General features: G+C 40.8%; 1 protein-coding gene across 1 annotated transcript in view; it reads right to left on the bottom strand.

The window, feature by feature from the left end:
- The window catches only part of LOC138983288 (uncharacterized), a 31,123-nt gene extending 20,429 nt beyond the window's left edge, over window positions 1-10,694 (bottom strand). The window contains exons 1-2 of the mRNA XM_070356711.1: window positions 10,476-10,694; window positions 6,758-6,966 (exon numbers count right to left, since the gene is read on the bottom strand). Coding sequence (XP_070212812.1) covers window positions 6,758-6,966; window positions 10,476-10,485 — 219 coding nt within the window. The 5' untranslated portion in view covers window positions 10,486-10,694. The remainder of the gene's footprint in view (window positions 1-6,757; window positions 6,967-10,475) is intronic.
- Between the last annotated feature and the right edge of the window lie 985 nt (window positions 10,695-11,679).

An 11,679-nucleotide genomic window follows, 5' to 3' on the forward strand; every position in this document is an offset into this window, starting at 1 on the left:
CTCATTCTTTTCAAACATGGTTTTGAGTTCTTTTCTCATGTTGAAGACTTCATAAAAAGACATCCCAACTGTGCTGAATTTGGCTCTGTATGGAAATAGTAAACGGGCAATCTCCCTCAATCTCCGTGCATACGTAGAAGAAATTTTAACGTTTCTTTCCAACCAGCCATCCCAGGTCTCATTATGAATGCCTTGTTCTGCTTCATAAAACTTAAATGCGATTTCTAGAACCATTCCATATTGCAAATTGAAGCCCATTGAAGTTGCCTCCTGTCTTTGTATGTGTCTATATCCCTCAACTAACTTTTCAATGGCACTTGCTGATGATGTGATATCTTCCGGATTAAAAAAGAACACTTCCTTCCTAACTTTCATGCTTACATCAACAATTTTTGACTTTAAATATTCGTGGAGTTCATTGAACGTCATTGTTGTTTTGGTTTTCTTTGGTTTTCCTCCATACAAATCTGAAAGTTTCCGTTTTGGGCGTGAAGGAAATTTAGGTAGTTTTCCACTCGGAGATGGCCCTTCATTTTTCATTTGCGATAATACTTCAACAAAATTGTTGAGGTAACTGAGGTGCTCTTCAATAGTTAAAAACTGCTCAGAATTCCATTCACTCAATGATTCCGGTAAAACCATAGTTGGTGAATGTAAAATTAAAGTTGATGACTGTGTTGAAAAATCTAATAGATTTTGATGAGCAACTTGTGATTCAAGAATTTCTCTCTCTAATTCTTCAGAAATGCTATCTTGAGACATAAATATTTAGCAAATATAGTGACAGTAAAAACACTTCTCTCACAGAAAACACAACCGCACGGCAGGCGAGTCCGGAATGAAATGACAAAATCACCAGGCTATGTTACAATCAATACCAAGTGTTGGGCGGACGTGACGTAACTGTTGCTATCACATGATTTAATCTTGTCTTGCCATTGGAGGAATATAGAAGACAGGCTTGCTGTTTGTTTTTACCAGATCAATACGGTAGTTATGGCAGATTGGATCAATACGCACGCTGGCTGCAACTAGTTAATATTTCAATGGAAACTAAATTTAGCGTTGCACAGAGAGAAAGGGAGAATGTACGTTCTGGGTTACTGATTCCGACAGACCCGGCATTGGTTCAAAACAACCTTACTTTACTGTATTTTTTTTGTATGGATTTATGCAGTATTTTTCTGATTTTGTCGCATGTTTCATTTTAGTAAAAGTTTAGTCCAGAAGCCTATTTTGCGTTAATATTTAGGGTCTGTCGGAATCGGTGAGCCAGAACGTACATTCTCCCTTTCTCTGCCCTCTTTGTCTGAGCTTCTCCCGTCTGTCCTTGTTTTAGACCATCAGGGCCGAGATGCACGAGAAAGTTACCAACTGGGCGGGTGCCAGCCGCGGTGTTGGATTGGTTGAAATTGAGATTTGTTGTAATTTCAACGAAACAGAGCACGCGGTTCGTTCTCACCCGGTTGGGTGGCACCCACTTTCGCTTCGTGTCCCTCAGTCCTGGTAACAGGCCCAAAGGCTTGAGACGTCGATACAGCTTCACTGAATATGCAGGAATAAGAAGAAGAAAAATTGGTAGCGCCTTACTGTATGTGACCTCGCTTTCCCCAGTGAGACTTAAAAACAGCTCGAATTTCCAAGAGGGTAACCTCACAGGACTATATTATACTCAGTAATACCAATACCAATTAGTACACTCACTTAGTTATATAAAGACGAGCTATATATATAAACCTCAGTGATTACACTAGCCCACTATTATTGCGTGCCGTATGCTAGTGAACCTGCCAGAGCCTGTCCCAAGGTTACGTAAGTCAATGCACACTTGCGTGGAAAAATCCCCCTGTGAAACACATCATGTTACATCTGTGACCGAACCATGAACCGGCAGTCAATCGTAACAGCAAACTAAAATCCCCCCCCCCCCCCTCCCCTATGGCAATCCGAATGGTGCAAATGTCCCTTTTAGCTCTTGATGTCTAAATAACACATTATTTAGCTAAATAACGCGTTATTTAGCTAAACAATGCTTTATTTAGCTATATCATGCATTATTTAGCTAAATAATGCATTGTTTAAATTAAACAATGCATTATTTACAGATACAGAAAAAAGAGAGCCCAAAGCACTAAATAATGCATTGTTTAGCATAAATAAGAGATTGTGTTTGTAAATAACTCATTGTTTATAAATAATTACGCGTTTTCTCTAAACAATATATTATATGTAAATAAAGTGTTATTTAGATAAATAAAATATTATTTAGATAAATAAAATATTATTTAGATAAATAAAATATTATTTAGATAAATAAAATATTATATGTAAATAAAATATTATTTATCTAAATAAAATATTATTTAGATAAATAAAATATTATTTAGATAAATAATTTATTATTTAGATAAATAATTTATTATTTAGATAAATAATTTATTATTTACTGTTTTTGCCTTGAAATAGTATTATTACGCTAAATAATGCTTTATATAGCTATATAATAGGTTTCCGCTATATAATTCATGATTTGGTAAATAATACATTATATACCGTAAATAAAATATTATATACCGTAAACAATTCATTGTTTAGCGCATCGCGAAGCCGTTTTTTCTCTTGTTGTTTTTTTCCACGTGTTTCCGTGGATCCGAGAGAGCGCTGTTGATTCTCCACTGTCTTGGCAAACCCAGTATCCGGTACTCCACATCCGGTTCCGCCAAGGGACTGGGTGGCCGAGTGGTAACGCACTTGCGCTCGGAAGCGAGAGGTTGCGTGTTCAGGCCTGGGTCAGGCCGCAATTTTCTCCCCCCTTTCCTAACCTAGATGGTGGGTTCAAGTGCTAGTCTTTCGGATGAGACGAAAAACCGAGGTCTATGCTTGGCGCTGGTGGACAATATTCACTTTTTTGTCCAAAAACGCCAGTTTTGGCCCAAAAAGACAAAGATTTGGCAAAAAACCCCATACATTTGGCCAAATAAAATAGATTTGGCTATAACTTTTTTTTGGCCAAAACTTTCTATGCAAAAGTTTTGGCCAAAACTGTTTTTGTTAGCTAAAACGGGAGATTTGGCCAAACTTCTGCCATAAAAAGATTTGGCCAAAAAAAGATTTGGCCAAACAAAAAAGATTTGGCCAAATCTTCACTTTTTGGCCAAATCTTTTTTTGTTTGGCCAAATCTTTTTTTGGCCAAATCTTTTGTATTTGCTGGCGCTGGTGGACAATATTCACTTTTTTGGCCAAATCTCTTTTTGGCCAAAACTTTGCTTTTTTGGCCAAAACTGGCGTTTTTGGCCAAAACTGGCGTTTTTGGCCAAAACTATACTTTTTTGGCCAAAACTTTGCTTTTTTGGCCAAAAATGTACGTTTTTGGCCAAAAAAGTGTGCTTTTGGCCAAAAAAGTGAATATTGTCCACCAGCGCCTAGCAGCTTGGCGCTGGTGGACAATATTCACTTTTTTGGCCAAAAACGCACTTTTTTTGGCCAAAAACGCACTTTTTTGGCCAAAACTGGCGTTTTTGGCCAAAACTAGCATTTTTGGCCAAAACAATACTTTTGGGCCAAAACTTTGCTTTTTTAGCCAAAACTTAGCTTTTTTGGCCAAAACTTAGCTTTTTTGGCCAAAACTTTGCTCGTTTGGCCAAAAATGTACGTTTTTGGCCAAAAAACTGTGCTTTTGGCCAAAAAAGTGAATATTGTCCACCAGCGCCTAGCAGCTTGGTGCTGGTGGACAATATTCACTTTTTTGGCCAAAAACGCACTTTTTTTGCCAAAACTGGCGTTTTTCGCAAAAACTGGCGTTTTGGGCCAAAACTATACTTTTTTGGCCAAATCTTTGCTTTTTTGGCCTAAACTTTGCTTTTTTGGCCAAAACTTTGCTTTTTTGGCCAAAACTGGCGTTTTTGGCCAAAACTATACTTTTTGGGCCAAAACTTTGCTTTTCTGGCCAAAACTGGCGTTTTTGGCCAAAAAAATGAATATTGTCCATCAGCGCCAAGGGGTACTCAAAGATTTGGCCAAAAAATGAAGTTTTGGCCAAAAAAAAAATTTTGGCCAAAACTTTCAATGCAAAAGTTTTGGCCAAAAAATATTTAGCCAAATCTAAAACATTTGGCCAAAAAAGTGAAGATTTGGCCAAATGTTTTAGATTTGGCCAAATATTTGTTGGCCAAAACTTTGCACTCAAAAGTTTTGGTCAAAACATGGCCAAAACATGTTTTTGGCCAAAAACACACTTTTTTGGTCAAAAACGTACATTTTTGGCCAAAAAAGTGTGTTTTTGGCAAAAAAAGTGAATATTGTCCACCAGCGCCAAGCATAGAGGTCCCTTCGTGTACACTACATTGGGGTGTGCACGTTAAAGATCCCACGATTGACAAAAGGGTCTTTCCTGGCAAAATTGTATAGGCATAGATAAAAATGTCCATCAAATACCCCTGGGACTTGGAATAAAGTTAAAAAAAAAATTCCATCTCACACGGCATTTAATAAGTCTCAGGAAACATGAATACACGCATGCAGGAAAAAAAAATATGGGTAGCGCCGTGTGTATGGCAGCTCGCTTTCCCCGGGGAGAAAGCAGCCCGAATTTCCATGAGGGTAACCTCACTGGACTGTAAATCTTATCCAATCCAATCCAATCCAATCCAATCCAATCCAATCCAAATGTAATCAAGATGGCTACACAAGCACAAGGGAACGTTCCCGCTGAATTGATCAGAACTCTAACTACAGCGGTTGTCCAGGAACTGGCACTGCAAAGGGTTCGTATTTTAAAGTTTTATGGGGGAACATCTTTTACATCTGGACATGGAGAATGAACGACTGCGAACTAAATTGCTGCTGTTGTACCATCAGTTGAAGTTAGCCACCTGACAAGAAGATGGTCGGAAGCGAAGCGGATGTAGCTTTAGTACGCCGAGACAGATGCTAGTTGTCTGATTGGTCAGTTTGAGAATCAACAGAGCTCTCGTGGATCCACGGAAACACGTGGTAAAAAACAACAAGAGAAAAAACGGCTTCGCGATGCGCTAAACAATGAATTGTTTACGGTATATAATATTTTATTTACGGTATATAATGTATTATTTACCAAATCATGAATTATATAGCGGAAACCTATTATATAGCTATATAAAGCATTATTTAGCGTAATAATACTATTTCAAGGCAAAAACAGTAAATAATAAATTATTTATCTAAATAATATTTTATTTATCTAAATAATATTTTATTTACATACAATATTTTATTTATCCAAATAATATTTTATTTATCTAAATAATATTTTATTTATTTAAATAATATTTTATTTATCTAAATAACACTTTATTTACATATAATATATTGTTTAGAAAAAACGCGTAATTATTTATAAATAATGAGTTATTTACAGACACAATCTATTATTTATGCTAAACAATGCATTGTTTAGTGCTTTGTGCTCTCTTTTTTCTGTATCTGTAAATAATGCATTGTTTAAGTTAAACAATGCATTATTTAGCTAAATAATGCATGATATAGTTAAATAAAGCATTGTTTAGCTAAATAACGCGTTATTTAGCTAAATAATGCGTTATTTAGACATCAAGAGCTAGAAGGGACATTTGCACCATTCGGATTGCCATACTCCCCCGCCCAAACCCCCACACTTAAACAAACAGCCTTCCCTGCCTTCTTTCGTCAACGGTTTATTTTGAAGAGAGCGCCAATCTACTCGTGCCCTTGACATGATATTGTGTACAAAGTACGTCTGTATGTGGCTCAACGACTATCTGCTCTGAAGAAAGAAAGACAGACATATAAAAGAAACAAATAAAAAGGCAACTTTCCCTTCCTTTTTGAGTCAGTTGCTTGGCTAAGCTACACATTTGGCCCCGGAAGAGTCGATAGAGTTTCCACATAACGAAAGAAAACGGTAAAAAATGTTTGACCATCACCCCCCCCCCCCCCCATCCCCAGCCAACCCCTTACAATATGAGATGCTGATGATTAAATAGGGAGAGTGATTTTTCAAGTCTTGTAACAGAAAACGGCAAGGAAATGTTTTAAAACTTTCCTTCTCTTTATCAGTTGCTATATGTCTATCTGGAGTGACAGATTGTTCCCAAGCCAAACTGAAAAGAAAAGAAAAGAAAATAAGGAAATGTTTCAAACTCTCCCTCTGTTTTTAAAGCCGGACTGATGGGTTTTCCACATGACCAAAAAAAAAAAAAATCACAATAACGCAGCCAGGATTAGTTCATTTATAAGATGTAGAGTGGCAATGTATCAACCATTTACTGACTTAGACACGCAGCGGGATTTTTAATCTTTGAATTCCCAACGCTTCTTACGCCATTTCAGTCTCATGCCAAGCAAAAAACCCTGGAATCATGACACATCATTACCAGTCGCTCTGAGCTCCTCGACTTTGAACGCCCGTACCTCAAGTCCTTCAAGTCCAACGACCGTAAAATACGTAAACTAGGTCTGCTTTTGAAACTATTTGTAACGGATACCAGAAACAGAATACATAGATGGCGTTCTTTATATCAGTACAAGAAGTAGGCGAAGGGGAAGAAGAAATATTACTGCTACCACTGGCCGAATGACGACGACAATTACAGTATACTACCGGTACTACCACTAATATTGATTTTAGTCCTACTACATCGTTCTACCACCACCACCACCACCAACAACAACAACAACAACAACAACAACAACAACAACAACAACAACAACCGACAAACGACACAAACAACAACCACCTACATATGTTTCCAGAAGTTGCAATGCCATCTTCGTGAGTCCCTCCGTCTGTGGAATCAGCTGTTTCTCCACCGTCAGGTAAAACATCAGGTGACTGGACTCAGGGCTGGATGACGGCAGTTGAGGACGCGCCACTGATGACGTCATCAACATCGTCATCACCAATGCTGTAAGGCACAACGTCCGGTGCGGCGACACCGGCAAAGCAGAGCCTGTGGAGAGCAGAAAGTGTCATTCATATAGTTACTAATTAAACGAAGCTGCCGCGCAGCTTCAGCCGAGTGAAACAAGTCGACTAGGAAGGATTGAAAATGTATCGATTTACCGACACATCCCCCCTTGTTTACTAGCTGAGCATTCAAGGCACAGTCCTTCTCGTGTGAACGATTCGTGTCACCATCTCACATCGTGTCACCATCTCACATCGTGTCACCATCTCACATCGTGTCACCATCTCACATCGTGTCACCATCTCACATCGTGTCACCATCTCACATCGTGTCACCATCTCACATCGTGTCACCATCTCACATCTGGCCAGTCTTTTACATGGGATAAGACCACCCCTCCACTTGGTCACATACCCAAAATCTACTGTCTAGCGGCTTTCTGTGCAGAAGGAATTAATTTCGTAACTTACACTGTTACAGTTGGGTCAATCAGCGACATTCATTATTGGTAAAAGAATTCTCATTCTTTTGCCTAAATCTCTCAGTTGGTAGAGCACTGGACTTGTGATCGAAAGGTCGCAGGTTCGAATTCGGGCCGGGACGGACACGGGTCAACTTTATGTGCAGACCCAGAGACGGAAGCCATGTCCCACCCCCGTGTCATCACAATGGCACGTAAAAGACCTTGGTCATTCTGCCATAAGTGCAGGTGGCTGAATACACCTAAACACGCAGACACGTACCTGGGTAGCGCGACTCCGTTGCTGCTAGCTTTCCACTGGGAGGAAGCGACCCGAATTTCCCAGCGATGGGACAATAAAGTAATGAGAAATGAGAAATGAGAGTAATAATAACTGGACATTTTTAAGTGCCGAACCTATGGCTCTAGGCCCTCTACAAAAGAACATAATATACAGAATAGAACAATTAAATGTACAACCAACATTAAAACAATTATCATTCGGACACAAATCACCACATGTACTGTTCACACAATATATGCTATACACACTATATATACTGTTCCTACATGGATCCAGATCAAATCAAATTAAAAGACAGATCTTCTTCTTCTTCTTCAGCGTTCGACGATGGCTGTGTCTAGATTCTTTGGCCCGTGATGTTGACGAAGTGGGCTGTAAAGACAGATCAAATAGCTGACTCACTCTGTCTCTCTGACTGTTTTTCACTCTGTCTATCCGTCTGTCTGTCTGTCTCTCATTCTCTGTCTGATTACTTGTGATTTTGACCAGTGCACTGCCAAGACTCCCCATGGCCCAGTGTATCCCTTATCCTTCCATGTGATACCTCCCAACCGCCCCACGGCCCCGGCCACCCTACCCCATATTCGAAACCGACGAAAGGCGATCGATCCCCAATCGCATGAAATCCAAGATATAGCTGAGGAGACGATTAAATACCCAAAGACACACCCACACACACACACACACACACACACACACACACACACACACACACCAGAATAAAACAAGTGCTTCGCTGAATACACTGATGTGTTTTGTTTTTGAAATAAAATACAAAATACACAGAAACACTAAGAACGAGCAAACAAAAATCGATCAATTATGTACGAATCATATTCGGGAACGGAAGGTTGAGTTGGAGGGAGCGGAAGCAATGTCAGTAGCAGAGAAATCGCTATATAAGGATATCATATTTATATAAATATAAGCTACGGGAATACCGGAACACAATGACTCAAAGAAAACCAGACCCGGACACGATAACTCTCTGACTGACTCTCCCTTTCCGGCTTTTCTAGGCTGACAATAGCCGCAGACGATGAGAAAACTCTCTCTCTCTCTCTCTCTCTCTCTCTCTCTCTCTCTCTCTCAGTCTCTGCCCTTCCCCCCGTCTCTCTGATAAAATCAGTCACAAGTGAGACGGTGAGAAAAGCTTGCTTGTTCGTCTGCCTGAGTGTCTCTCACTATCTCTGTCTGTCTGTCTGTCTGTCTGTCCGCTGTTTATCTGTCTGTCTCTGTCTGTCTGCCTGTCTGTATCTCTCTCTCTGTGCCTCTCTCTCTCCCTCTCACTCTCCCTCTCATTCTCTCTGTCCTCTATGATCTGTCTGCGCCCCCCCCCCCCCATTTTTGCATAATCAACAGTAATCGATGAGTGTTGGCAGGAGGATGGGTGTCGTACTGACTAAACACTATTCAGCGGGCTGAATGGGGGCGTGAAAGGAGATATCCGAAAGCGGGGAAACATTTCCGGCTTTTTTTATGCCCTGAGTAAAGAGGTGAGAATGTTCTAAGCCTCTTTGCCTCGACTGAGTGTGTCGGCGATTGAAGACAACATGAAGGAGGTCGGAGGCAAAAGTGTATAGTGGTGCGTGCGTACTTGCGCGTGCCTGTGTGTGTGCCGGCGTGTGTGTGTGTGTGAATATATATATATATATATATGTGTGTGTGTGTGTGTGTGTGTGTGTGTGTGTGTGTGTGTGTGTGTGTATGCAAATGATCGAGCGCTCAGTTGTGTGCGGACGAGCAGAGTGCGTGTGTTTGTGCTTGTGCGTGTGTGTGTGTATAATCATCCTCATCTCATTAATCATCCAAAATTATAATTTGTCACGGTGTCAGTGTGTTGTGTGTGTGTGTGTGTGTGTGTGTGTGTGAGAGAGAGAGCCTGGCGTGTGTGTGTGTGTGTGTGTGTGTGTGTGTGTAAGTGTGTGTGTGTGTGTGTGAGAGAGAGTGTGTGTGTGTGCCGTGGTGTGTGTGTGGTGTGTGTGTGTGTGAATGCAAATGATCGAGCGCGGCGTTCGAGTGCGTGAGTGCGCGCGTCTGACTGCCGCGTCACGTTAGTGTTTGTCTGTCGACGATTCTGTTCGTCTGTTTGATTGGTTTGTGTTTTATATATTTGTCCTTGAGTCCTTGCAGTAAAAAAAACAACCACACCAACAAATCAAGAACAAAAATACAGAAAAGAAAAACGAGTGATGCCGCAAATGTTGACACCTGTCCATCAGTGTAATGTAAGACCTCGTGACATAAGTAAACGTTCAATTGTTGTTGTTGAGGTTTTTTGTTTGTTCCAGTCTCATGTATAGTGGAAAATAGAGACACCGAGTTTGTCCATATAAGAACAGGAAGAAATATAATTGATTGTCGTGCTGAAATGAATACCTTTTGATAAAGGAAAAAACCTGATCAATGTACATGCCATGTATTCAATGTGTGTTTATCATTGCATGCTGCAGACACATTTTCCCTGCATAATTATACACATGAATATTTAAAATTAATTCGAAAGAATTGTTATACAGTCTGAAGTTTATGTCCAGCATAGGAGGTCAAAAATACAATTTGTACACATGTTGTGAAAAAAACCCCAAACAAAAACAAACGAAGAACTTGACAAGAAGAAAAAAAGCGTTGATAATCAACAACTGCATTGCAAACTTAATTTTAAACGCTATATCCTGTCCAAAAGTGTGACATCGACAACCTCAACTTGGCAGTCAAGTTGAACCACCTCCAACCCAACATAATAAATGACGACCATAATAAATCAAAATAATTCTCAACACTCACGAGCAGTCATATTGAAGACAACGATATATTCCCCTGCGTGTGTGTGTAATCCTCACTCTCCTGTTTTGAAGTCACTCTTATCACCCAAACACTTGCTGGAAATGGCGCGAACTATGTAGCAATGCCAAGAGTCAAGTATGAACGTGGTTTCTCAGAAACTAAGCTAATTTGACTTGCCACACTTCTTTCTCCGGACGGTCTTGGTACTCTCTCGCTCCTGTGCGTTCACAAAATAATCGAAAAGTTATCGAATTGTTGCCTTTTATAGGCGGACTGAGATGAGTAAAGCACTGTGACACGCTTGGTCTAAGTTAGTATGTATAGACTGAACAACGGTTTTCCGCTGCACGGTGGTACAACTGACTATCGCCGACAAAAAGGGGATTCCCAGCTATGGGTGGGGGGAATAGTGGACGCTATTTTTAGAAACTGACACCGTTGCGTTTGCCGGTAATGAAGTGTCATTGGAAAATGGGGTAAAAAATCAGTGTCGAGCCGGTCTCTCTCTCTGTGAGATGTAGAGAGGGGCTGCAGTTAGTTACTTATTAGTCACGATTTTGTTTTCTTCTCTTCAGTTTTCCCCTCAAACACGTGATTGGCCACGAAAGCGTGCAATTCCCAGTCAGTCATGCTGCCGAACACACACAAAAAACGTCTGCTATGTCGGACTTCACCCACGAGTGATTTCCTGTTTATAGGTCGATTCAGCATAACTTGAAATGACGATGACACGACAGACTGGATTTCAAACCGATCTGTGGTAACCCTTGTGAGATAACACTAGTCACCCCCTCCAACAACCCACCCCCCCCCCCTACCCGGCCCCCTATACACCCCCCTACCCGGCCCCCTATACACCCCCTCCCTACCCGGCCCCCAGTATACACCCCCCCCCTCCGCCCACGACTCTTCATCCTTCCCCGCATAGCTGAGAGCCGGAGAGAGAGAGAGAGAGAGAGAGAGAGAGAGAGAGAGAGAGAGAGAGAGAGAGAGAGAGAGAGAGCTTTTTGTACAATTTTTTCCACACACTACCGTAATGTGTGTGTGTGTGTGTGTGTGTGTGTGTGTGTCTGTGTGTGTGTTTTCGCGTGTGTGTGTGTGCGTGTGTATGTGTGTGTGCGTGCGTGCGTAAGTAAGTACGTGCGTATGTGTGTGTGTGTGTATGTGTGTGTGTATATGTGTGTGTGTGTGTGAATGACTCGAG

Source organism: Littorina saxatilis, linkage group LG12, assembly GCF_037325665.1.
Source record: "Littorina saxatilis isolate snail1 linkage group LG12, US_GU_Lsax_2.0, whole genome shotgun sequence".
In the NCBI taxonomy this organism is placed as follows: domain Eukaryota; kingdom Metazoa; phylum Mollusca; class Gastropoda; order Littorinimorpha; family Littorinidae; genus Littorina; species Littorina saxatilis.